The following is a 27729-nucleotide window of genomic DNA, read 5'->3' as shown; positions in this document are numbered from 1 at the left end:
CAGTCACTGCCTTGCTTCCACCACTAGCCCGGGGAAGGTGGGAGGGCCTGGCCTACCCTTTTCTTTGGGGGAGGTCTGCCCCCGTGGCCTCTTCCCTGACATGCAGCCTTATTTTTTCGTTGTAATGAGATGTGAGAGGTGGCCCCAGACTGCCCTCCCTGTGGGTCCAGGACGCCGGACCTTGTTGGACCTTGGTGGAGGATGATGCTGTCAAAAAGACACTGCTGTTTGCCACCTTCTCCACATCTCACCATCTTGCTTCTATGTGCTTTCTCAAAATGTCTTTACACATCATCATGGTCATGTAGTCTCTTTTCAATTTTTTCTTTATTTTTAATTTAAAAAATGTTTTTTAAAAAACTGAGATAAGGTCTTACTATGTTACCCAGGCTGGTCTCAAACTCTTGCCCTCAAGTGATCATCCTGCATTTAGTCCCCCACACCTCTCCCCAACCCCCAGCTTTTTTTTGAGAAAGCATCTCGCTTTGTCACCCTGGCTGGAGTGCAGTGACGCAATCACAGGTCACTTGCAGCCTCGACTGTCTCGGCTCAAGTGATCCTCCCACCTCAGCCTCCAGAGTAGCTGGGACCACAGGCATGCACCACCATGCCTGGTTAATTTTTAAATTACTTGTAGAGACAAGGTCTCATGTTGCCCAGGCTGGTCTTGAACTCCTGGGCTCAAACACTCCTCCCACTGTGGCCTCCCAGAGTACTGGGATTATAGGCATGAGCCACTGCACTCAGCCCCAATCACTTTTTAAAAAAGGCAGCCATGACTGGGCTGAGTCTGACTCGGTGAAGGCCGTTTAAAGTCCACAGCCACCCCTGTAGTGGCTGCTTCCCTGGGCAGAGACAATGAGTGCAGCTGGGCCTTGGAAGGCCTCTCCCCTCCCATCCCTGAGTCTTGATCAGCTGCCCCTCATACCCCAAGGTTTTCTCTTGCTGATTTCTCTCTCAAGCAATGAAATAAAAAAAAGTCACACTGATGTATTAGGGATTTAATTGAAGATAAATTTGCATTTTGAAGGAGAATCTTGGGGAGCTAAAAGTTCATAATGGCAAGAAGTGAGTGCTGCGGCTGGAATTTCCTGTTCCAGTGGAGCCCATACCTCTGCATGAGGAATCTTCTGCGCATCCCTAAATTTGATCAGGTTCATGATGCACTTGACCTATATGGATGGTGAGTTCTCGCCTGGCCCATCCCAATGCATTTTCTTAGGGTCTGCAGCTGTGAAGCCGGCTATGTGCACTAATTCTTTGAGAGAAGCGTGGTGTCCTAATCTCACACTGCCTCTTTGGCAAATGATAGAAGGAAACTATCTTATCTTGGCAGCATGGTGGAGAGAAGCCACTGTGAGGCATTAGCTGAGTAATGGGGGAAGGATGGGGTATGGGAATGCCAGGCCATCATGATAAGGGATGCCAACTCCCAACACGTGAGTGCAGCCTTCATTCAGTTCTGTGCCAGGTGCTGGGCTACGTGCTGGGAATACAGTGGTATCAGCAAAATTTACTTGGTCCCTGTCCATGTGGTGCTTCCTGTCTCTTAGAGGAGATAGACATTACATCAGATAATCCACCCACAAGTGTGAGATGAGGAGGTCTGTGAAGGAGAGGCATTCAGAGCTAGGAGAGTGAGGGACCGTGGAGGCCTCCTGAGGAAGCCTCACTGGCCAAGAAAGAGTGCAGTGAAAAACAAGGCTGGGGTGGGAGAGACCAGGGAGACCAACTTGGGAAGGCCTTATATCTTTTTTTTTTTTTTTTTGAGACAGGGTCTTTGTCGCCCAGGCTGATGTGCTGTGGTGCAATCATAGTTCATTGCAGCCTTGAACTCCTGGGCTCAAGCCATCCTCCTACCCAACCTCCCTAGTAACTGGAACTACAGGCACATGCCACTGCCCCTAGCTAATTAAAAAAATTTTTTTTGTAGAGATGGAGCCTCCCTGTGTTGCTCGGGCCTCAAGCAAGCCTCCAGACTCAGCCTCCCAACATGCTGGGATTTGGGATTACAGACATGAGCCACCCTGCCCTGCCCCTTTGTTTTTATTCTATGAGCAATGGGAGCCACCGAAGGATAATCATATCTGCGTCTTGAAAACATCCCTGCAGCTGTTGTAGACAGCACAGCTGTGGGAGACCTGTTAGGAGGCAGCAGTCCAGGCAAGAGTTGATGGGAACTTGAACTAGGAGGCAGCGTTAGCAGAGACAAAGTGGGTGGAAGTAAGAGACATTTAGAAGTAAAAATGACAGATTTGGTCTCAGATGGGCTGTGGGGAGGAGGAGCCATAGGGAATCCTGGGTTCTGGCTAGTGCAGGTGATGGGAGTGGGTGTGGATCTCTGAGATGAGAAAGGGCAAGGCTTAGTGCAGGGACAGGTCAGGAATTTGTTCTTGTACTTGTTTCTGAGAGGGTTTTGAAATATTTCAGAAGAGTTGTCAAGTAAGCCATTGTCAGTGGTCTGGAGCTCAGAGGTGAAGTCTGTGCTGGAGAATGAAGTCTTCAATTAGGTGCCCTGGGTGGAGGGGAGAGGATCTTAGGAGAAGCTGTGTGCTGGGGAGAGGAGAGGTCTAGGGCTGAGGCTGAGGACTTCAACATTGCATGGTTGATGAAGGGGAGGGCAGAGGAGGACAAGTCATACCTTGAGTATGCCCCACTCTCCCTGGCATATATCACTTCTTTTCTACTTGGAACATTCTTCCCCTTTCCTAGACTCCACACTCACCTGAGATCTCTCCTTCCTCTTGGAAGCCCTCCCGTGCTCTTATGCCTGGGTCAAGGGCTGCTGTTGCCCCACTGCTCCCCATGCTGCCCCCTCACAGCCTTTATCACCTTGACCAGCAAATACCCAGCTGTGGGTCTGGATCCACCACTAATCTAAGGGTTATATGTCTGGGCCACCATTGTGCCCCCAGCACCAAGCATAGTGTCTGGTGGGTCTGTAGTTAGAGTAGAGGCTCAGCTGCTATAACAAAGAGACCAGAAACACAGTGACTTAAATGCATTGGAAGCCCTTTCTCTCACGTCAAGCTATCTATCAGGCTGTGCCAGGCTGGCAGGGCAGCTCTCTTCTAAGAGGTCATTCATTGGAATCATCTTGGTGAATAGTCTTCTGCCAAGGCCCAGGGTGTGGCCCTAGTTCCCATGGTTGAAGTTGGGTTACCGCCGTGTCTTCTTTCCAGCCCATAAGAAAGGAAAAGAGCAAAGTCTAGGGAAAGCAGCTGGATTTAGTTTGGAGATGACCCAGAAGTTTCCTACATGTATCACTTTTGCTCATAGCTCATTGTCCCAAACTTAGTCTCATGGCCTCTCTTGGTTGCAGAGGAGGCTAGGACATGTAGATGCTAGATGAGTGGCTAAATGCCCAGGAGTCAAAAAGAAGGGATTTGGGGGACAGCTAGCAGTCTTCCTACTCAGTGGGCAATGAATACTGAATGGATGGACAGACAGTTGGTTTGTCGGAGTCTTAGTCCATTTTCTGTTGCTATAACAGAATCTCACAGACTGGGTAATTATAACAGAAAGAAGTTTATTTAGCTCACAGTTCTGGAGGCTGAAAAGTCCAAGAGTATAGTGCCAGCATCTGGTGAGGGCCTTCTTGCTGCATCATTACATGGCAGAGGGCATCACATGGTGAGAGGGCAAGAGTGTATGAGCTTAGCTCTCTCTTCCTCTTCTTTTTTTTTTTTTTTTTTTTGAGATGGAGTCTCACTCTGTTGCCCAGGCTGGAGTGCAGTGAGCAGGAATACACACAGAGATGATGGTAGGGGAGGATGGGCAGCCAGGTAGTGGGTGGGGAGAAGAACTAGAAACCAGCAAAATGAGCTGAAAAGAGTCAGTGGATGGGAAGATGGGCATATCAGGGAGGAGCCGGTGGTGAAGGACCGCCATCCTCTTAGTGGGTTTCATCCTGAGCCAGGCCTGGCCTAGCCGGCTTGTGTCACTGAAATGCTCTCATCCTTCAGGGGGACCCATTCCAGGGGCTTCCTGCACCCGTCCACTGTGGAGTGTTGTAAGTCCTCTCTGCAGCTGCTGCAGTTTATCTGAGGTTTGACTAAAATCTTCCTTTCTTCTATTTCTAACTGAAGGCTTCTGCCCTGCTCCTCATTCACACGTCTGGCCCTCCCCTTCCAGTTCCCCCTCACTTAGTCACCCTGCAACCATGCTGCTACCAGAGCTGTCCCCAGCCTCCTCCTGGAAGCCCTGGTCCCGGGGATCCTGACCACAGCTCCACTGATACGGAGGTGGACGCTGCTGCTGTTGTGACAGCCCCCGCCCTGGGAAAGGTCAGTGCCATCCTTCACCATTGGAATGACTGGTTTTAATCCTTGGTTCTTTCCTGAAATTAGTTTTCTTTTAAAAAGTAGGTTTTTCAAATCCATATGGCTCTTTGCTCTTTTAAGACATCAATATGAGCCAGGCGCAGTGGCTCATGCCTGTAATCCCAGCACTTTGGGAGACCAAGGCGGGTGGATCACCTGAGGTCAGGAGTTCGAGACCAGCCTGACCAACATGATGAAAAGCCATCTCTACTAAAAAGTACAAAAAATTAGCTGGGCGTGGTGGCAGGTGCCACCATTCAGCTACTGGGGAGGCTGAAGCAGGAGAATTGCTTGAACCTGGGAGGTGGAGGTTGTAGTGAGGCGAGATCGTGCCACTGCACTCTAGCCTAAGCAACAAGAGCAACATGCCATCTCAAAAAAAAAAAAAAAGACATCAGTACGTGGATCCTGAAGGGTCACTCCAAAGTCAATCTCATCTGAAAGCCAGTGCACAGGAAGCCAGGCCACTTTCGTTTGACTCTCAAAGTCCTGAAAAGATTTTCCACAGTCCCAGGGTAGGCTGTATCCTAAAGCCCCAGTAACCCCTTCCCCTCTTGTTCTCTGATGAAGCTGAGGGGCCACAGACCTCAGGCGTCTCCCTCTCCTTTCCCAGTAGCCAACAAGTTTGTGAAAACAGGCCCGGGCGGTCTCAGTTAGCTTTTGCTGCATGACAAGCCTCCCTAAAACTTAGTGGCTTAAAACAATAGTGTTTATGGAGTTCACAATTCTGTGGGCTGGGCTCAGGGGGGCATTTCTTTGGTCACGCTGGGCTTGGTTATTCTTAGCTGGGATGGCTAGATGGCTGCAGCCATCTGCATGTGGTATCTCATCCTCTAACAGGCTGGCCAGAGCTTGTCCATGTGATGACAGTGCAGAGCTCTGTGAGTGTGGCCTCAGCTCAGGAGTGGCACAGCACCACTTTCCCTGCATTATATTGGCCAAGGAAAGTCCCAGGTCCAGCCTGCATTCAAAGGATGTGGAAGCAGATTCTACTTCTTTTTTTTTTTTTTTTTTTTTTTTTTTTTTTTTTCTGGCTCGTTGCCCATTTCTGCCCGCGCGGGGCCTGGGGGCCGATGTCTGTCTANGGGTTTACACCATTCTCCTGCCTCAGCCTCCCGAGTAGCTGGGACTACAGGCGCCCGCCACCTCGCCCGGCTAGTTTTTTTGTATTTTTTAGTAGAGACAGGGTGGATTCTACTTCTTAATGGGAGGAGCAGCAAAGTCACATTGCAAAGGCTATGGATACAGGAAGTGGAGAACTGGGGCCATTTCTGAAATCCACTGCCGTTGGTTAATGTACCATTCATTCTAGGCCTGTTCTTGTCTGTAAAATGAGAATAAAGACTTGGGATTGTTGTAGAAATCAAGTGAGGAAATATGGTAAAATGCTAACTTCTAATGAGTGCTCAGTGCATTACAGATTGATTATAATGATAATGGTTTTACCTTTTGCTAGACAAGCAAGCACACATGTCTATCCTACAGGACAGCATAAAGCAATTCTGTTTTTCCTCCCCAGTGCCTTATTAGTCCATTCCTGTCCACCTAGAAAGGTCCTCAGGGAGCTACTCCTCACTAGCCTCTTCCTTTTTCTCTTTCCTCACAGCTCTGTGTCCACTAGAATCCTCCTCTCTGTCACTGGCTATCTTTTGATAATCTTATGTACTTCCTGTAGCATGGCTGCAGTGCAGTGTTATCCTAACAGACTCTCTGACTCTTGTCAGTTGTCCTGACTTGGTAGGGCAGAGCTCTGGGAGGGGCGATGGGAGTAATCGCCCCCTCTGCCCAAGAACCAAGCAGTACAGGCCTTTAGGATTCTAGATGCTAAATGATTGCTGTAAAAACTAAACATCCTCGCCCACTTCTTCTACTCTTCTTCCCCCTCCATTGACATGTTGCCCAGTGACGTTCTTGTTCCAACTATCTATTGTTGTATAGAAAACAATCTCAAAATTTAGTGGTGTGAAAAAAAAGCCATTGTATTATGCACATCACTTCTGTGGGTAGGAATTTAGACAGGACACATTCAGGATATCTTGTCTCTGCTCCATGATGTGTGGGGCCTCAGCTAGCAAGACTCAAAACCAGGGTGACTTGATGGTTGGGGACTGGAATCATCTAGAGGCATCTTTACTCACATGTCTCGTAGCTGAAACTGGCCATCAGCTGGAACCTCACCTGAGCTGTTGACTGGACCATCTACATGAGGTTTCTCCCTGGAGTTGCCCACATTAGCTAGTTTGGACTTTTTTACAGCATGGTGGCTGGGTTCAACAGTATGCAGCTGAAGATGCAGGAAGTGAGATCCAGCAGTTTGTTAAGGCCTGAGCCAGGAAACTGGCATAGTGCCACTTCTGTTACATGCTGTTGGTTCTTAGAGAGTTCAGTTTTAAGAGGAAAGTATATGGGCCCATCTCCTGATGAAAGAGTGTCAAAGAATTGGGTGCCAAGTGTTTTTTTGTTTGTTTTGTTTTTGTTTTTGTTTTTGAGATGTAGTCTTGCTCTGCCACCCAGGCTGGGGTGCAATGGGTGGTCTCAGCTCACTGCACCTCTGCCTCCCGGGTTCAAGCAATTCTCCTGCCTCAGCCTCTGCAGTAGCTGGGATTACAGGTGTCCACCATCATGCTGGGCTAATTTTTATATTTTTAGTAGAGAAGGGGTTTCACCATGTTGGCCAGGCTGGTCTGGAACTCCTGACCTCATGATCCACCCACCTTGGCCTCCCAAAGTGCTGAGATTGTAGGCATGAGCCACTGCACCCGGCCTGGGTGCCATGTTTTAAATCCACTACACCCGCCTTTGGCAAAAGATGGTTCAATTTATCATTTCTATGCTTGATTTAATAATGCAGTTATCCCATTAGTGAATATTACTGATCACTTACCCAGCATCATTTTACCCTCTTCCTACTTCCCAATAAAATCCAGATTTTCACTCAGGAGTTCATGTCTCCTTTATGCCACCTGGGTTTTGTAGGGGAAGCTGACTCTATTTCTTCTGCCAAATCATTGATTCAAGAGTAGGCAAGTGAACTAACTAGTCCTATCTCAGTAAATCTCAGGACTCCTATTTGGAATGCTGAGACAGAAATGTTCTGTCTCCTCTGGAGATGTGGTGTATGGATGTGAACCTAGGACTGCTGCAATTATTTTGTCACCATGAGAGAAGTTGGCCTTGTGATGAAGCTCACACCTTGGAAGACAGAGCAGAGAGATGGAAGACATTGGGTCTCTGATGAATCATTGAGCCAAGGAATCAAACCAACCCTGAATTCCAGTTAACAATAAAAATAGCAAACAGATATTAGGTACTTAATATGTTCTAGGCATTTTAAACGCATAATCTCTATGAAGCCTCACACAAAATCCTAGATATGGATACTAGTATAACCCACATCTTACAGATGAGGAAATTGGGCCGAAAAGGTTTGATAGACCTCCAGAGGTAGAATAACTTGCCCAATTTCAGTCAACCAGTAAATGGTAAAGTCGTGAATAACACTCAGCAGTCTGGCCCTAGATTCCATCTTCCTAACATGATCCCACAGTGCCCTTCTAGTTTTGTTTTGTTTTGTTTTTTCCAGTTTGTGAACCAATTTCCCTTTGTTTTTGTTTTCTTGAGACAGAGTCTTTCTCTGCCACCTAGGCCTGAGTACAGTGGCACGATCTCAGCTCACTGCAACCTCCACCTCTCAGGTTCAAGCAATTCTCCTGCCTCAGCCTCCCAAGTAGCTGGGATTACAGGCACGCACCACCATGCCTGGCTAATCTTTGTATTTTTAGTAGAGATGGGATTTTACCATGTTGGCCAGGCTGGTCTCCAACTCCTGACTTCAGATGATCTGACTGCCTCAGCCTCCCAAAGTGCTGGGATTACAGGCGTCAATAAATCCCTTTGTGATTTAAGTCTGTTTGAGTTGGTTACTTCCAAATTAAAGACCACAAGGGACAACTCCTCCCTGCAAGTGTGGTATGTCCCCATGGCAGGAGTGTCAACGTCACCTCCCCATGGAGAAAGCCATCTTGAACTGATTCCATGTGCCCCAGGCAGGTAGTTGTCCCTAGCACTAGAGCATATACATGGGCCGCTCGGCAGGGCACAGTTCCAGGAAGGAGCACATGTGTCTGCCAGGCCTGTGGGGAAGCACCAGCTGACAGGGTGCACCTGAGCACAAGCCCCACACAGGGCTTCTTCCACCTCCTCTCCTCCCTTCCTGGTCCTCTGAGAGACTGGGCGCCAGCTCAGTCAAACCACCTCCTTTTCCACTGTTGTTGTGTCGTGGCTGCCTGAGTCTACAGTGGCTCCTGAAGGCCTCTTGGGACTGCAGTCCTTTCCTGGCTTCCAACCCAGAAGCCTCAGAGTCTGGCCTCTCATCTCCAGCAGGTGAACCCAAGCCTGCCATTTGGCTGAGAGCCCCACTCTGCCTGGTTAACTGGGAACAACACCATAGGATTGGGAGCTGCATTCCAGGGGTGTTCCTGGAAATTCAGGGGCTTCTGTCACAGTCTTGCAGAGTCCCATGGCATCACTTAATTTTTTGTGTTAGATATCTGCGTGCATCTGTCCCCTAGTTTACTCAACCACTCCATTGCCTTCTCTGCAGCTAGTGAGGAGCTAACTGATAGACATCCTTGAAGAGTTAGATCTCAACAGGTTGCCTAAAACCTTGTTTTAACCAAAATGAGAATTTGTTTTTGAAAAAAAGAGAAAAGCCACCTATAATTCCGCCATGGCAAAACCGTTTTTACAATATTTTGCTTAATACACTCCAGTCTTTGTCCACATACACACATATGTTAAAATAGTCCCCCACACAATATACTTTCTATTTGTGTAATCTCACTTGAAGCACTTGCCCATCTTGCTGTGTAGTCATCACAATGATAATTTTTCCTGGCTGTGTCACACTGCGGCATAGGGATGAGTGCCTAGCCTCAGGCTTCATGAGGCTGACACGGTGAACTTAACAATGATAATAATTTTTTTTTAAAAGGTGGAGTGAAGAATAATGCCATTGGCCACAAGTCAGTGTGAGAGCAGGATTCATTGAAATCTTCAATTTTGTTTTCTTAGTCATAATTAATAACTCCTATCTGCCAAGATTCTCCTCCAGCATTCCCTCCTCAGAGGACAGTCCCCATCATCTTCCTTCCTACTCAGTGTGGGGCCCTCCTCATGCCTCAGCTAGGCCTTATTGGTTTCATGCTGTGTTCTAAGTACTTTATATGCGTTAATTTAATCCTCACGTTTACCCTTGTCTACTATCATTACGCGTTTCATAGATGGGGAAATGAGAAATGCTATCATCTAGAAATGAGGTCTAGAGAAATGCCATCACTTGTCAAGGTTGCACAGCTTATCTGTGATGCAGCTGGGATTCAGACCCTGGCATTCTGATGCCAGAGCCCACCTTTGTATTCACAGTGTTATCCTGCCTGTCCCGCCTCAGTCCCTGCTCAGAAGACTGACCACACAGCATTGCGTTCTGTGGGTTATTTGCCTTTCTCACCACCCCGTGGGATACTTGAGGGCCTGGACACTGAAGCACTCAGCAGGTACTTCATAAATGCTAGCTGAATACATGGAAAAATGAATGGATGAAATGAATTGGGTATGATTTTAAGGAGGGGACATGTCTTAGTTCAGGCTGCTATAACAAGAATACCATAGACAGGGTAGCATAAATAGCAGACATCTATTTCTTATAGTTTTGGAAACTAGAAAATCTGGGACCAGTATACCAGTGTGGTTGGGTTCTGGGAAGGGACCTCTTCCTGGTTTTCTCACAAGGTAGGGAGGGAGAGAGAGAAAGAGTTTGGATTTCTTCATCCGTTTATAAGGGCATCAGTTCCATTGTGGTGACTCCAACTCCATGATCTCATCAAACTTTTGCACAATGGAATGCAGTCTTCAGGTCTAGTGACTGGAGTCTGCTACTACCTGCTATGTCAGAGGCCCACTGAGGCTTTTGCTTCTGAGGGCTCAAAGACTTAAGGGTTCAGGGTGCACTGTTCTCTCATATGCCCAGTGTGTGTAGCCACAGCTCAGGGCACCTGGAGACAGCTCTTCCCACCATTCCCAGGGGTCACCCACGCCTGGCTATGAGCTCCCACTGGTGCCTGGCACACTTGAGCTCACACACACTGGGCTGCCGAATGCCTGGGGCAGTCTTGTTCCCAGGCTTGCATTTGGTAAGGAGAGAGTGCCTCAGCTTTAACAAGCTCCATGCTGAGCACATGGTGGGCACTATATCCATGTTGTTATTTGGGCAATCAGATGAGGTCCGGGCATGAGCTTGGAAGTCTTAGCCTCGGTCCTGTGGATTAGTGGCACTATTATGGCAAGGGGTCGGCTCAGGGATCCCCGTTCTCAATTGCTGCAGCATCCCCACAAGACATCCCTTTGGGTCTCATCATGTTGTAGGCTCTCACTGCCTTTGATCTCAGAGAGTCTCTCTGGCTGCTGCAGCCTTGGGCAGAACCCCTCTCTGTTTTTAATCTCCGTATCTACCCATCCATGGAAATGTCATCTTGTGAGGTTGCAAATTCTAAGGAGATGGTAGCCGTGTTGTCTCCTATAACAAATGTCACCACTGCCGCCCTCACCCATCTTTCCACCAGACTGGCCACCCTTAACACCAACCTGCTGGAAGGTAGGAAGGACAAGGCTAAGCCCTCAAGGGCCACTGCATTGTCCTGGGCTCCCCTGCCCTGGCCATTACACAACCACCCTTCCCCATCCCATCCCTGTCTCCTCAGTTCACCCTCTATCACTGAAGCCTAGACTCTGTCATGGCAGGCTCGGAGTTAGGGAACTGAGAAATTCCATGTGGTTAAATTTCTCCTCCAGGTTAACATCCTGGGAAGACCCCTGAAGAGACCTATGGTGTCCAGTTCTGTAGCACAGCTCCCTAGCCCTGCCACAGAGTGCCCAGGCTCGGAGCACATCAGAGGTTTAGGAGGGGGCAGGCAGAGGGCAGAGGAGGTTTGTTAATAAGCACAAGGAAGCTGATGCACGCCCGGAGCCAGTAAAATTAATTATTAGCTCCAGTCGCCCTCACCCCCAGCAGGATGAGAACTGATGTCACAGTCAGGGGACTGAGGGGGATGAAGGAGGGAGCTGGTCTCATTTTCCTTCTGTCCTCAGAAGGAAGGACACTGGATGGGTGTGTGGCATCCAGGAAGGCTCCTGTCTTCTTTCCTTTATGCCACTTGGAAAATCAAAGGCACACAGTAACAGCTGCAGCCCACCTGATGCTGCAATACACCTGAAGACTGTGACTTACCAGGGTCTCACCTGCACACCCCTTGTCTGCCTGAAGACTCGTACCCCACTGTGTTCCCCTGACCCCGTCAACCTCACAATCCCAACTCATTTGCCCAAGACCCCTGAGCATTTACCCGAGACCCTGGGAGGAATAAAGAGGGTTCGTCCCAAGCTGGCACTTTCTGACTGGGGAGAGAATGGAGGGCCTCTGGATATGGGGGAGCAGCTGAGGCTAAGGGAGAAGTGGTTCAAGATGCCATACACCTTCTCTCTGCTGGAAGACAGAAGGTCACTGGTCCACTTTTCCCCATTCTCTTCCATGAAACCCATGCATAGAAAGATTTAAGTCATAATAAATTTACTCTCCCATCTCTAGTTGATCAAAGGTGGGTTATTGGCCACTGGGAACTGCTGATAGCAGGAAAGACCCCCTAGTTACTGCACTGAAATGATGGGATCCCAATGAAATGCTGGCAAATTCAGCTTTCCAGTGGGTGGTGTGACCTCACTAGGGTGTCTGTGCTTTCTCTAATGTTGAAAGCCACTCACGGACCCTTTGCTGCTCCAGGATAGAGGTATCAAGGGCACTGGCAGATTCTTTCTGAAAAAGTATGTGGAGGGTCAGGATGATGAGGATGCTGGAACTGTTTGTGTTTTACCCTGCACTATTCTAGATCGGTTTTATGTTCTGAGTCCTCCTTGCAAATTCCTTGCTGGCCAGGACATGAGGCTGCAGACAGTGCTGGGTCTACAAAATACTTTCTGGGTGACTGACTTGGTGTAATTCCAGGGGAAGACATAGCCCCTCCACAGACCTGCTCAGCCTCGAATGCTGCACCGATATGGCCTTTGGTTGACACCTTCGTCTCCCACCTAGTGTGGCCTTCTTGTGCTCTGTTCTGGAGTGACCAAGCTGAAAGGATGACATTGCCTTCCCTCAGCACATATGAGCACACGATATCCCAAATCTTCTGCTCCATTTCTTGAGAAAACAGAACCCAAAAGAGTTGGCACGAAGACCATCTGAGTGGCCCAGGACTCTGGCCTTGCTTTCTGCAGCCTCCTCTGGTTTACTTAGGCCATGGCCATATAGGCCCCGTTCACGTTCAAGGCTACGCTGATTCTGTGTCCCTGGGACTTTTGTCCAGAAGTATTTGTGAACTTGTAGTCAGTTCTCTTTCCTTTTCTTTCTGGTTGAAATAATTGCACAATGAGGCAAAGATGATTAGACCTCCTAAATCAGAATCTTAGGGTGACGGGACCCAGGAAGGTGTGCTTTTAGCAATCTCTCATTTTGATCCTGAACATAATCTTCCATTTAGCTTATTCTGGCCTTGAACTAGGCAGCCCTTGGCAATGGGTCCTGTTTCTCAGGGTGTGAAGAACCTGTTTCTTTGCTTTCAAAATCAGCTGTACATTTCCTTCCTGACCCCCAAAGCTCACATTCAGGGTAAGGCCTTGAAAAAGGCCTCGCTCAACCACCACCCCGGGAGTGAGGAAGGGTGTCCAGGTATAAGTCACAGCCACTGAGAAGCAGCACATCACAATGACTGCAGAGCCAGCTGGAGGTGACAACTGGGATCAAACGACTTGCTGGCCTAGGTCCCAGGGGCAGTTTTTACCCTGAAGTAGCTGCTTCAGAAGACAGCTCTGCCCTTTTTCCACCAAGTTCCAAGACGCTTCAAGATCCTCTCTCCAAACTCAGCACCTCCCAAAGCTCCCACGTGAGTCATGCGAAAAACTGAACCTAGTGAGAGCTCAAAGGATGCTTCCAGCTCCCAGGCTCTATCTTATGGGAGCAGAGCCGCCCCCCTCCTGATGGGAGACTGTACCAGCCCACTCCTGACTGCTTGCCTTCTCGTGCCTGACAACCAAGCTTCAGGAACTCTCCCCTGAGGACAGGCCCAGAGAATCTCTTTGGGGCTTCCAGGATGGAAGTGGAGAGACCCTTTTCTCTCCCCACTGCCTTGTCTTGGGGCTTGAGCCCTGAGCTCCTTGGGGAAGCTGCAAGCACAGAGACCACAGTGATGGCAGCCAGGGGGCGCTGTGCTTGCAAAGCTTGGCTCTTCTTGTGTTTTTGCTGCACCTCTCCGTGGGAGGACTTCCACAAGCCTCTGCTGCCTGCCCTTTTTCCCAGGATCATGGTAGGACGTGCAAACCACATGTCTGTGCCTAAGTCCCAGGTATCTTACAACACATTGATTTTGGTGGTTGACAGTACAGTCCATTACCATCATTTTCCCTGGTGCCAGTTAGTGTTCACTGGGACCTCCAGGAACAGCATGCCGAGGGCCCGCCTCAGCCTCCCTGTCCTTGCTGCAGAGGACCGTCTTCCCGCTCCAACCCTGAGTCATGTGGGCGAAGCCTCTGGACAGAGTGAAAAACCAGAATCATGGACTCATTTCTGATGAAGTTGTATGATTTTCTCGTTCTATATCTGCCAGGCTAATTCCTCCACCCATCAGAGGAATTGGTATCAGCTGGAGGAATGTTTGTTTTTTTTTTAAACAAGCAATTCCTAGATCCATCCCTGTGCGTGTGGTGCTCTAGAGTTGGGGCCTTAGAATGTGCATATGAACCTCAGTTTGAGACATCTGATGTACATACTGCTTTGGAAAACCATCAGGGGATAGTTCCCCTTCTCATTTTACCAAGAACCTTGATGTCCACTTATCCCCTACCTGGTTATGTCTTCACCCTGTCCCCTGCTCCCTCCTGGCAGCTTCTTCTCAGCAGATAAACAACCTTAAGTTTCTCCCACTTAAGGAAAAGTGGTCCTCACCCACACTCTGGAATCCACATCTCCGTTCTCTCCAAGCCCCCGACCTCCTGCTCTGAGCCCTGCCAGTCTCCTGACTCCCTGTGGAGCCACTCTTGGCCTAAGCAAGTCTGTGATTGCACGTGGCCCCTCTCACTGAACCTTGCTGAAGCAGGTGACCTGCCCCAGCACCTCTTCCTCCAGACAGTTCTCTCCTGTTTTTGGGATGCCCTCTCCTAGCCAGTCTGATTGGACCTCCCCTGTTCCCTTTGTGGTCTTCTTTTCCCTTGCTCACCCCTAAAATCTTGGTGTCTCCCAGGGTCTTTGAATTTCATGCCCTCCTGGGGTGACCTCATTCACTTTCAACCACTAGTTGAAATTGACACCTCTGGGGTCCTTGTTTCTGACTCAGCTCTCTTCAGTCGGTGGGCACGGCCCACTCTGGGTTTCCCACCCTGGTCAATGGCTCCATCCTAACCCTGTAGTGTGGAAAACCAGAACCCCAAACCCATCCTGTGCCCCTGTTCCTTCCCTACCCCAACATCCAGCAGGTCACTAAATCAAGGATGCTGCCTCCCTGTCCTCTGCAGGTCCTGTCTCTCCTACTGCCCTCTCCTCCCTTCTCACTGAGGATTTTGCAAGGCCTCCTCTCCCTGCCTTCCACCTCGCCGCTTCCGACCCATCATTCCTTAGGGGTCAAGTGTTTGTTCTCAAATTCAAACTAGGCCCGATAGTCCCCTGTTTAACCCCTTCCCAGGGCTGCCTGTTGCCTGGAAGAGGAAGGTGGATTCCAGAGCGAGGCCCTCAGGGCCCTCACCAGTCTGATCCCTGCCCACTCCAGCCTCATTTGTTTAATTTCTGAAATTTTTACAGAAGTCTGAGCCAGCCTCATTTTTCATCACTCCTCTACACATGCCCTGAGTCCAGCCTGTGCACCACTGGGCTCTGAACAGCCAGGTCAGCCTGTCTCCAGATGCTCTTCCCTCCTCTGAGTCCAGTCTATGCACCGCTGAGCTCCAGACTATGCACCGCTTAGCTCCGGACAGCCAGGCTGGCCTTTCTGCAGATGTTCTTCCCCTCCTCCTTTCCTCCATGAGTCCCCATCAGCTTCCCAGCTCCCTGCTCCATCGCCTGCTCTCCTGTGAAGTCTTTCCTGCTATGGCCAAACAGAATTCGTCACTGTTCCTGGTGTGACCCAGTGTCCTTGCCAGAGTGTGAGCTCCCGGGCTGGGGTGGCAAGTTCCCATCACCTGTCTGGGCTCCCATTCCCAGGACTCGGCATTGGCATATGGCTGGCGCTCAATAGAATAAATTAGAACCAACACATGGCTGTTGGGTAGAGCATTTTATTTAACTGGTAAGACTCATTTAAAACAATTAACACCTCTTCATAGGAAAATGTGCTAAAACCATTTTTAAAATTTACTGCTGAAGAGATTAAAACAGTTTTTATATCATAAATCCATTCACTTAATCTCTACCTTTTATGGCGTGTGGTACCTTATATGGCAAAAGGGACCTGTTGTCATAGTTTCCTAGTGATATCTGAGTTCACACAGCTGGACAATATGCGTGCCCATGGTAGAAGTCAGTATGTGTATAAGGTTATATTTTTACATGGCTTAGAGTTATCATGAGTGTGTTAACATGAGTAAAAGAAGGTGCAGAGACCAAAAACCCCTCCGACACCACACACATGCTAAGGTTGTCTCCTCCTTTAAATAAAGTGTGGGCCAGCCCAGCTTTTCCTAACATATAAGCCAAAGCCTTTGCTAGGGATCATTCAGCTTGCACAGCCCTGCTCATCTGCAGAGCACTGGGCTCACCAGGCCTTCCCTGCTCCACAGGGAATAGGCAGGTACTCAGCCCACTGGCCTCTAATCACTTTAGCAATTCCAATGAGATTTCATCTTTTGACAAGAGATGGGCTTGATGACCTTCTGACTCTAAGAATCTCTGAGTTCAAGGACAAAGTTTCCTTATGCTCAAAACTTTCATATACACATTAGGCTTTTATTATTCAGCTGTTCTTGACCTGCAGAAATGCCAATTTCATATGGTTCAGTCTAATAAAAACATGAAAGAACACGGACCACTGTTCCCATTTCCTAGGCTGAAAGAGTGAGGTGAGGCCACAGCCACAAAGAGAGGGTCACTGGGTCTCAGCTCCCACTGAGTCAGGACACTGTAGCCCAGAGATCAGAACACCATCCAATTCAGGGTCTTCCATAAAGACATAGGGAGGGGAAGGAGTAGGTTCAAGGATATTTGAAAACCATTAAGGATGAAGGTTCTTGCTTATTATTAATAATTTTTTTTTTTTTGAGATGGAATCTCACTCTGTCACCCAGGCTGGAGTGCAGTGGAGCATTCTTGGCTCACTGCAACCTCTGCCTCCCGGCTTCAAGCGATTCTTCTGTCTCAGCCTCCTGAGTAGCTGGGACTGCAGGCGTGCACCACAAACCCCAGCTAATTTTTGTATTTTTGGTAGAGACAGTGTTTCATCATGCTGACCAGGCTGGTCTCGAACTCCTGACCTCAGTTGATGCGCCTGCCTAGGCTTCCTAGAGTGCTGTGATTACAGGCGTGAGCCATCACGCCCGGCTTCTTTCCGTATTTTTTAATGTAAGGATGCAACACCCTAGACTGAAAAGAACTCAGCCTTCTTAACTAGACGGATTGACTTTAAGTCTGGGTTCTGCTATGAGGGCAAGTCGTTTAGCCTATCTGAGCCTCAGTTTCTGTATCTGTAAAATGGGGATAATAATAACTACCTCCAGTGGTTTTAAGAATAAGAGGTAATGTAGGTAGAGAGAGGGTTGCACAGTGCTTAGCAAACTATAAGTTTGCAGCAAATGGCACCTATGTTATTTTCACCTCACATTTTCCACACATATTCTTGTTCATCTTCAACCATCTTTCCACTTCTGCAGCATTCTCTTTTGTAATAGGTGCACTTGTGTGCATCTCCCGTCTCACATGCACGATGCACTGGCAGAAGCACAGGATGGTGGCACACACTTCCTAATAGTCCCTGAGTCCTCCACATCTTCCTGTGTCCACTACCAAGTGCTGAGCCCACATCTCCTCCATTCCTTAGCTGCTGACTTCTCATCCCAGTTCATCTTTCCCATCTCAGACACTTTAAATCCACCCTGCCACCTGGGCGCGGTGGCTCATGCCTATAATCCCTGCACTTTGGGAGGCAGAGGCGAGCGGATCACTTGAGGTCAGGAGTTCGAGACCAGCCTGGCCAACATGGGGAAACCCCATCTTGACTGAAAATACAAAAATTAGCCGGGCGTGGTAGTGCATGCTTGTCATTCCAGCTACTCAGGAGACTGAAGCAGGAGAATCACTTGAACCTGGGAGGTGGAGGTTGCAGTGAGCTGAGATCGTGCCACTGCACCCCAGCCTGGGGGACAGAGTGAGACTCCGTCTCAAAAAAAAAAAACAAAAAAACAAAAAATCCACCCCGCTGACAAATTAATTTTCTTAAGTCCCTGCTTCCATTGCATTCCTCTCCTGCTAAAAACTCTCTGTGAGAGCTCCATTTCCTGCAGGTTGGGGGCAAACTCTTACTCAGGCATTCAAAGCCTTCCACAAATGGCCAGAGTCAGTCCTCCCTCTTCATCCCCATCACCTTCCCCTTGTCACCACCCTGCCCCCTGCACCATCCTCTCCCTTCTCCTCCCAGCAAGAAGAGGCTGGAGCTGAAGTCCCAGCTTCATCACTTTTACCCTTACTGGATCCCTCAGCCTCCTTCTCCTCTGTCAGGTGGGGTGATGAGTTTGCCCAGTACACTGTGAGTTCTTGAGGGCAGGGGTCCAGTTAGGTTCCTGAATGAGTCTCTACAGAGACTCCAGAGTTGCACCCCAACCTCATCCCCCCGAAAGGAGGCTCCAGGCAACACTCTGTGCCCCTAGCTGGCTGTCCATCCCTTGCGAGTAGAAGAACAGCTTTGCTTCTCTGGATCTCCCACAGGGCCTCTGGGGCTCTGTGCCAGGGACATAGTAGGGTAGTTAGCGAGTTGCCTGATCTTGAATCCGTGGTTTTCACACTTTAGTGAGCCTTATCATTCCTTGGAGGGCAGGGGGGAAGCTTGTTGAGAAATGCAGATGCCGGATCATCCTTTAGACATTCCGTAGATCTCAGGTGAGACCCCACATTTTTAACAATGCCACAGGTGATGAGACAGGTGGTCAGAGGAGACACTTGAGGTTTGGTGTACTTCTTTGAATGCCCACAGGCCACCTACTGTGTATAAGGCACTGTGCAAGGGGCTCAAGGGATGAAGGTGAATGAGATGCCACCTGGGACCTCACATCGGTGGCAGTGGTTATGATGAGGAGAAGGAAAACGAGGCAGAGTTAGTTTCAGAAATCAGCACGTGGACTCAGGCTTCAGCCTTGGATCCGAAGCACAAAGGTGTGGGCGAGAGCAAAGGCGAGACCTGGAAACTGTAGGAGCCAGCGAGTTGGGCAAGGAAGGGCCTGAAACCAATGAGATGCAGCCTGGGACCTCACGTTGGTGGCAGTGGTTAAGATGAGGAGGAGGAAAATGAGGCAGGGTCAGTTTCAGAATTCAGCACGTGGACTCAGTTCAGAGTGGGAGGCAAAATAAAAAGCAAGGCAGCCTCAAAGAGCAGGAACTGACAGAATGGAAAGTGAGGAATGTGAAAATGGTCACCAGTCGTTTGGCCAATTTCCCAAATGCCCTGCTTTCTGGTCTGGGCTTGCTTTTAACAGGTCATCTATACCTGGGAAGCAGTGCGGTGGGGCGTGGCACTGGCATCTGACTCTGGTGGGTTCAATGCCTGCCTGTGATTGTGACCTTGGACAAGATGCTTAGTTCCTGAGAGGTATTAGTTAGGGCTCTCCAGAGAGACAGAACAAGTAGGATATATGGAAGGGTTTTTTTTTTTTTTTTTTTGAGACGGAGTTTCACTCTTGTTGCCCAAGCTGGCCAAGCTGGAGTGCAATGGCACCATCTTGGCTCACTGCAACCTCTGCCTCCTGGGTTCAAGCAATTCTCCTGCCTCAGCCTCCTGAGAAGCTGGGATTACAGGTGCCCACCACCATGCCTGGCTTTTTTTGTATTTTTTAGTGGAGATGGGATTTCACCATGTTGGCCAGGCTGGTCTCAAATTCCTAACCTCAGGTGATCTGCCCACCTCAGCCTCCCAAAGTGCTGGGATTACAGGCATGAGCCACTGCACCCAGCCCTGGAAGGGTGTTTATGAGGGGAAGTTGGCTCACGTGATCACAGAGGTGGAGAAGTCCCACGATAGGTTGACTGCGGGCTGCAAAGCCAGAGAAGCTAGTAGCTGGCTCAAGCGGGCAGCGTGGCTCAATCCAAGTCTGAAACCTCAGAACCAGGGAAGCCAACAGTGCAGCCCCCAGTCAGTCCTGAGAGGCCCCCAGGAGGCCTCTGGGGTAAGTTCCAAAGTTCAAAAGCTGAAGAACCTGCAGTGTGATATCTAAAGGCAGGAGAAGAAAAAGCGTCTCACTCTGGAAGGAGGAAAGGAAGCAGAGAGGACATTCCCCTTCCTCTACCTGTTTGTTTCTGCTGGGCCCCCGGCTGATTGGATGGCGCCCACCCACACTGAGAGCAAGTCTTCCTCTCTTGGTCCACTGGCTCACACATCAGTCCCCTCTGGAAACAGTCTGACAGACACACTCAGAAATAGTGCCCCACCAGCCATCTAGGAACCCCTCAATCCTGTCAAGTTGACATCTAAAATTAACCATCACACCGAATCACTCTGTGTGTGTGTAAGAGTGTAGTAAGCCAAACGGTGGCCTCTAAAGATGTCCACATCCATATCCCCAAACCTGTGAATATGCTACCTGATGTAGTAAAACGCATTTTGCAGATGTGATTAAATTAAATGGATGGGGAGAGTATCCTAGATTACCCAAGTGGGTTCTGAATGCTATCACAAGGGTCCTTACCACAGGGAGGCAGTGAGAAGATATAAAGACAGAAGCAGAGGTCAGGGAGAAGGTGCTACGCTGCTAGTGGTGATGATGGAGGAAGGGTCCACAAGCCAAGGAATGTAGGTGGCCTCTAGAAGCTGGAAAAGGCAAGGAAGTAGATTTTCCCCTGGAGCCTCCAGAAGGACTCATCCCTGAGAACCCATTGCAGACTCTTCTAACCTCCAGAACTATAAAAAAAAAATTTGTGTGGCTTTTAACCATGAGGTTTAGGTAACTTGTTACTGACACCGTAGGGAACTATGACAGACACAGAGAATGCTAATTCTCTTCACGGTTGTCATTAGGAGGGCTCAGAGCCCATGTAGGAAAGGAGCCTAACTCAGTAAAAGTAGTGATATTACCCATAGGGGCTGAGTCTTAGACAAGGTGAAGAATGTGACTGCACCCACCACGTTGCTTGACACCTTGTGGATGCTCAACAGAGCTTAGGCTCACTGTCCCTCCCCTTACAGGTCACGGTGTCTAGGGGAACCCCATCAGGGAGGGGCTCTGGGAAACCTGTCCTAGTCTGCACCCTCTACACTGTGCAGGCACCTAGGCTCTTGACTCCTGTCCCTCGGTGATCAGCATGTGTGCCAGGTGGTCATTTCCTGGCCCTTCACCTCTCCTGAATTTACCTCTGAGGTTGCTTCTCTGTTAACTCAGACACACCAGCTCCCACCTCAGAACTCTTTGGCCCTTGGAATCTTTGCCACATAAAGTTGCCCTTTCCAACTGCCTGCTGTCCTTGCAAGTGGCTTCCCTGTTGCTCCTTCCCAGAAAGGACTGCTTGTCATGTGATTTCCTTGTCTCTCCAAAAGGTTCCAAGACTGTATGGGGCCCCTGGCAGCCCCGTGCCATACCTGCTCCAGATGGCCCATGGACCTCTCCAGTATGGAGACGAGAGGTGGACCAGGGTCTGGGCAGTGGTGTCACTCAGAGGATAGGGTGCCAGACATAGGTGGCTCTTCTCTGAGCTCTCGGAGGGTGGACAGCTGGGCCCCAGGCCGGCAATGAGCACACAGACTCCTTTGTCTCCCAGCACCCTCAGAAGGCTGTCCCCTCTGGCCTCTCACAGGGACATTCGTCTCGGCCTTCACTGTGCTGTGCGGGGCCCGCACCGACCTCCCGGACAGGCATGTGTGCTGCGTCTTCTGGCTGAACATTGCAGCAGCCCTCATCCAAATCCTCACGGCCATCGTCATGGTGGGCTGGATCATGAGCATCTTCTGGGGCATGGACATGGTCATCCTTGCCAGTGAGTAGCTGCTGGTGCTGCGCCTCCTGGGGGTGGGGGAGTGACCAGGGACAGGAAGGACTTGGGAGGCCTTCATGGCTGGCTGAGGTCCTGCCCACCCACTAAGGACGGGCTCTGGAGAGGGCTTGCCTGTGCCCTCTTCACAACTCCCCGGGCTGCTTGGCACAAGGGACCCTCCCCACCAGGCCTGGCCCAACACCTGCAGGGAATTATGAGTTCATGGCAGGCAGAGTTCCATCATTTAATACAAACTTGATTCAGACACAGAATGGTTTTGTGAAAGGGTTTAAAGTTACAAAATCAAGTTTACCAAAGACAACTCAGTTATCCTTTCTAAAATAACCTAGCAAAATCTTAAAACAGACTCCACCCATTTTAAGCAGCTGTACTTGCCTCCCATACCACCATCCACGTTCCTTGTATTTTCCCACGCCTATCTACCTGTGAGGACACAGTTCCTCAATAATTGACCTCACCTCTCAGGCACTTTGGCCTCACTCCATACCCCATGCCCCTCATTATGTCCTATACCCCCCAAAACCATTCATAGCTGGGATCTTCAGTGCCAGAGGTAAGCTGAGCCTGGTGAGGGTGGCAGAGGCAGGAGGGGAAACTCAGGGTTCAGGGGCCCTAGAATTATGTAGAATGATCTATAGTCAACTCAGCCTCAGTTCAGGATCCTGTGAATATCCAAGACCAAGAGCACACATAAATGGCAGGACAAGGGTCAGTGACCAGTTAGGCCACCAGACCAGAAAAGATGCAGGTAGACACAGAGCCTGAGGGAGATGCAGTGGAGTGTGGTCAGATGGGCTGCCCAGAAGTGGCTCCTCCAGCAGCAGAGATCGGGGAGGAAGTGGGTCAGCTGCACTGCCAGGATCTCCCAGAATCAGAGCAAGCCAGCCAGATGCTGGCAACCAGGGGCAGCCAGAGCAGGGGAACTCCAGGCTGGACCAGCGGCTGAGCAGCAAGCTACCCCAGGGAGGAATGAGCTGGGAAGTGGCAGGGAAGCTGCTCCTTCTTCCTGGGAGGGGTGTGCTCAGGGCAGGGGTTGCCCTGTCAGAGAAATATTGTGAGGTAAGCCCAGCAGGCAGGCCCTTGCATCTCCTTCATGGGATCTCACCCTCCAGGCATGTCCAGGGGCCACTTTCATTTGTCTAGAGAGATGAAGAACATGACTGATAGGAAGGAAGTGCTGCCAGCCCTTGGGTGAGTCCTAAAACTGGGTCCCGACAATTCTACAGAGGAAATTTGCCGTTTCCCCAGGGGCCTGTGGTCTGCAGGCTCCTGACCCTGTTCCCAACTGGAAGCTGGGAGGTGCTTCTGCCTTTGGAAGGTTGAAAGCTGCCCAATTTGTGAAAGATGAGCCCCTCTTACTGGCTCATCTTCTCTCAAACTGAGCATCTGGCCAGGCACTGGGGACCTGAGTAAGGAACCTCTGCATTAAAGCGGAACATGACTGTGTCACAGGGTAGGTCTCAATAATGTATGTTGATGCCTCATCTGATCTCTAGAGCTTTCTGGTACACTTGTCTTTGATCTCCTTAGTACCCAGGAACCAAGAGGTTGGAACCTTAGAGATAACTTAAAGAGCTCCCTTCATCATGCCCTAGACGAGGCATTGAGGCCCTAGAAGTGCAGATGGGGGTCCAGTCACTTCCTCACTTTCCATTGCCCCAGGCTGCTGACTTGGCCAGCAACTCCTCTGCTGTGGCTGGTGTGGGGCGCTAACTGGGCTGCAGGATAAGCAAGTGCAAGAAGCTGCAGCCCCCACCTTTGCCACGCAGCCTTCACTGGGGGTCAGTGTCAGCCCCTTTGTTGTCTGCACACTGTTTCCAGGGCTGCTGTCTTTGCATCAAACTTTTGAGAATGCTTTTAGGGATGTATTAGTCCATTTTCACACTGCTGATAAAGACATACCCAAGACTGGGAAAAAAAAGAGGTTTAATGCACTTATAGTTCCACATGGCTGGGGAAGCCTCACAATCATGGCAGAAGGCAAGGAGGAGCAAGTCATATCTTATGTGGATGGCAGCAGGCAAAGAGAGTTTGTGCCAGGAAACTCCCATTTTTAAAACCATCAGATCTTGTGAGACTCATTTACTATCACAAGAACAGCACAGGAAAGACCCATCCCCATAATTCAATCATCTCCCACCCAGTTCCTCCAACAACACATGGGAATCATGGAAGTTACAATTCAAGATGAGATTTGGGTGGGGACACAGCCAAACCATATCAGGGGTATAGACTTGAGGGCTGCATACAAAAACCAGTCACACCTCATTCTTGCCCACTGCCTGACTCCCAGACTCATTCACCCATCTCAGCAAGGGAAGCCTTTGCATTTTTTTTTCCCACAACTAATCCCACCCCCAAAGGGTGAATAGTTGCCACTCATAAGATGGTGCTGCAGGTGGGATTACTCCCAGCAACCATGGAACTTGTGTGTCCGAGAATGAATCCTTTGAAGGGAATAAGTACAATGGACTTTCCTATCCTAGAAGACAGTTGGATAAGAGACTCTTCTTTCTGGTGTCACTCCAGCCCCTTGCTATAAAAATGGAGGAAACTTTTCAGTTGTAACAATACACCTTGGTTTTTCACATGGCATTGCCTGGGGTGTCATCAGCAAATACACCATCATGAAAAACTCCTAAAAGGGGAGTCAGAGAAATCTAGATGAAAGTGGGAGCTAAGATCAGGAACTTGCAAGCATGTTGCTTGATTTATATGAATAACAACAAATAACAATCAACAACACCCTGTCAGTAAATACTTGGTAGCTTTATGGTGGACTCTTTCTACTGCCATGCCCATGGCAGACATTGCTAATCAATCATGACACTTTCTGCTGACCAATCTCACATGTTCTCAGCACAGGGCTTCAGGCAGTCACTACTAATTGATCCAAGAGGTCTGAAAGATAAAACCTGTTTGCCACCCTCTGGCCTGGGTCTTCCCAAAATATTTTTATATATGTGGCTCCTCTCCATAGAAACAGCTAAGCACATAGCTCAGACAGAGCCAGTGTGGGACCAGGATGAGACACATTGGCATCTTTAGATTGCTGTAGTCAAAGCTCTAGCTGTCCAGGAGCTGCCACTCATGTCCATCTGGAATTTATCTGGAGAAAGGCATGAGCTGAGGATGGAAAAAAAAAAAGGGCTGGGTGCTGTGGCTCATGCCTATATCTCAGCATGTTGGGAGACTGAGGCAGGAGGATCACTTGAGACCAGGAGTTTGAGGCTGCAGTGAGACATGATCATGCCACTATACTCCAGCTGGGCAACAGAGCAAGATTCTGTCTCAAAAGAAGACAAGAATAAAGAATGAAGGCAGCAGTGTGGGCATGGCCAGGATATGGAGGACTGGGGAGGCAGTGGACAGAGTTCACTGGCAGTGTGAGAGCCCCTCGCTGTGCCCCTAGCTATGCCCACACACCTGGTGGGCAGACTGCTGGTCACTGTGGCTGTCACCGTGAGCACTGAGCACCCCCTGCCTGGGGATTGGCATCTGAGAAACCGCTGGCATGGCCCCTGTCCCATCTCCTGGGCCTCACCATGGATCCGCTTTGTTTCCTGTGCGGAGCGTTCCCTATGGCTCTGTTTTCAGGCTGTGTTTTCTCTTCTTCTCTCTCTCTTCCTCCTGCTGCCTCCCACTCTGTGCTGCTGCAGTTTCCCAAGGTGAGTCTGTGGATGGACGTGCAGGCCTCGTGCTGCTGCTTGGGGCCCTCCCCTCCCCTGAGACCCCCAGTCCTACACACAAACACCCCACCCACTCTCCCAGTGCGTCAATGGGCTTTTATGTTTAGCTTTAACTTTTGATTTGGAAAATGATTAAACATAGAGAAAAGTAGAGCCCCTAGTAAAATGAGGCCCTAATGCCCACACCAGCCTCAACCACTATCAATTCATGGCCAGCCTCTTTTCCTCTGTCATTCCCTACATCTTCCCTACCACAGCATGGGTTTATTAGCACCCAAAATTGAGAAATACTCTGCAAAATGAAGAGAAAAAGCAGCTCAATACACTGAAGCTCCTCTTCAGACTAAGTTCACTGGCTAACAGGAATAACCACTCAGCAAATTCTGCTCATGTAATAGCAGCTGGGAATATTTCAGTAGGTGTCTTTTTTTTTTTTTTTTTTTTTATCTTTTGAGACAGAGTCTTGCTGTGTCTCCCAGGCTGGAGTACAGTGGCGCGATCTCGGCTCACTGCAACCTCCACCTCCTGGGTTCAAGTGATTCTCCTGCCTCAGCCTCCCGAGTAGCTGGGACTACAGGCACGTGCCACCATGCCCGGCTAATTTTTTGTATTTTTAGTAAGGTGGGGTTTCACCATGTTAGCCAGGATGGTCTCGATCTCCTGACATAGTGATCTGCCCGCCTCGGCCTCCCAAAGGGTATCTTCTTAAAAAAACAAACACAATACCCTTTCACACCTAAATAAAGCAGTAACAATTCCTTACTATCCGCAGAGCTCACTTTTTCCCTAAGGACTCATGATCAATATTTTAAAGGTTTAGCCTTCAGGCGCCTTTTCCTGCTGTAATGGTCCAGCAGGTCGGAAGCATACAGGGATAGCTGCTCCCCTCTGTGTGCCATCTTTCTCCTTTCTTCCTCCTCTCCATCCACCCATAGCAGATTCTTAACCCTCAGGGAAGCCTGCCTGGCACCTGCTCCCAAGGCTCTGCATTGGGAAATCACACCAGACCAGTCTATGAGTGGCTTCCAGATGTGGGTTCAGGAGCACGTCTTTAGCCTTTTAACTCCCACCCCAAATGCCAGCCCGACAAACATTCCCAGTAGACCCAGTACTCCACACTTCCTGATTATTTTGTTTCTCATTAGAAAGTCAAAGCCCTTGGGAAAAGCTGTGCTCTGATGGTAGCAGTCATTTATACCTTAGTATAAACAAGGCCTCCTGTGTGCATTCTGGGCTAGGGGCACCTCCTGGAGAAATCCTGAAGGAAGCAGGTGTCTAACCATCTCTCCTTTGCTTCTTCCTCACAGGCTACAAGGAGCAGGGCATCCCACAGCAGCTGTGAGCCCACGGGAGCCGCTGGGGAGATCCAGGGGGGCCCTGTGAGGGCTGCACCAGGCAGCTTTGGGCACAAGGACCTTTACATGTTCTCTTCTGCCATTTTCTGGACTGGGGGTGGAAAGGGGGTATTTTAAAAAATATTATTTATTTTGAAAACGCATCTGCTTTTCTCAGCAGGTTGTGAGGCCTGCCAGTCCCTCCCGCTCCGGAAAGCACTGTGGGCGCAGGCACCAGAGCATCAGAGAGCGGGGTGGAGATGAGAACGCCCACAGAGAGGCTGGGATGCTCCAGCAGGCTCCAACCGGCCTTGCTGTACCCACTGCCCACTGCAAGGGCACGCCACAGCAGCTGGGCCGGGCCACACCAGGCCCTGTCTGGGTGAGCAGGGGCTCACCAAGGGGACAGGACCGTGGTAGACCCATCCTCTGGGACCCCACCCACCTCAAAATCTGGTGCCCTCAAATCTGAGTGTTTACTGTGTGGTCTCCTGGGGGCAGCACCAGGGTGGGGGTAAGGATGGCCAGGCTCCACTCTAGCGTGGAAAGGCCCACTGTGCCCAGAGCCGGCCTGAGACCAGTCCCACAGGCGTCTCCTGGGCCTGCCTCCCTGACCGCACCCCTGCCTCCTCGCAGCTGAAATCTAAGGGCTGGGTGTGTCGTGACCTGTGTTTTCCTGGGAAGGAGAGGAGTGGCTCCTTCCCTGGGGTGAAACTGCCAGAACTGCCAGATGTTTATATACAAAATTATTAGACCGAAGCAGGAGTCGGCAGACTAGCAGTCTTTCGCCCAATACTTAAAAGCATTTCTGGCCCACATTCCTTTTTCTGAAGTCACTGGGGCCAGATGTGTCTCTCAATTGAGAAATTTTAGATTTGAGAAAGACAATGCGATCCATTTATCGTACGCTTTCTAACTTCCCGGCAGAGTGTGGAACATCCCGCCTACCATCAGGCACGTGAATATTTCTGCGGAGAAACGTGACTGGTCCCATCAATTGGGATCTATACAAACTGTAAATAGCCTCACCTCAGTTCAGTCTAATTTTGCCACTAAGTAACTTAGGGAAAAACTTACCATTTGAGAGCTTTTGGGGTTTCAAAATT

At 49.7% G+C, this 27729-nt stretch overlaps 1 protein-coding gene across 1 annotated transcript in view; it reads left to right on the top strand.

Annotated features, from left to right (window-relative positions):
• STUM (stum, mechanosensory transduction mediator homolog) overlaps positions 1-26748 on the top strand; it is a 56298-nt gene extending 29550 nt beyond the window's left edge. Inside the window, exons 2-4 of the mRNA XM_025355712.1 lie at positions 21403-21582; positions 25260-25268; positions 26597-26748. Of these exons, the coding sequence (XP_025211497.1) occupies positions 21403-21582; positions 25260-25268; positions 26597-26631 (224 nt within the window). The 3' untranslated portion in view covers positions 26632-26748. The remainder of the gene's footprint in view (positions 1-21402; positions 21583-25259; positions 25269-26596) is intronic.
• Positions 26749-27729: the final 981 nt, after the last annotated feature.

Source organism: Theropithecus gelada, chromosome 1, assembly GCF_003255815.1.
Source record: "Theropithecus gelada isolate Dixy chromosome 1, Tgel_1.0, whole genome shotgun sequence".
NCBI lineage: Eukaryota > Metazoa > Chordata > Mammalia > Primates > Cercopithecidae > Theropithecus > Theropithecus gelada.
This window is presented reverse-complemented; position numbering and strand designations above follow the sequence as displayed.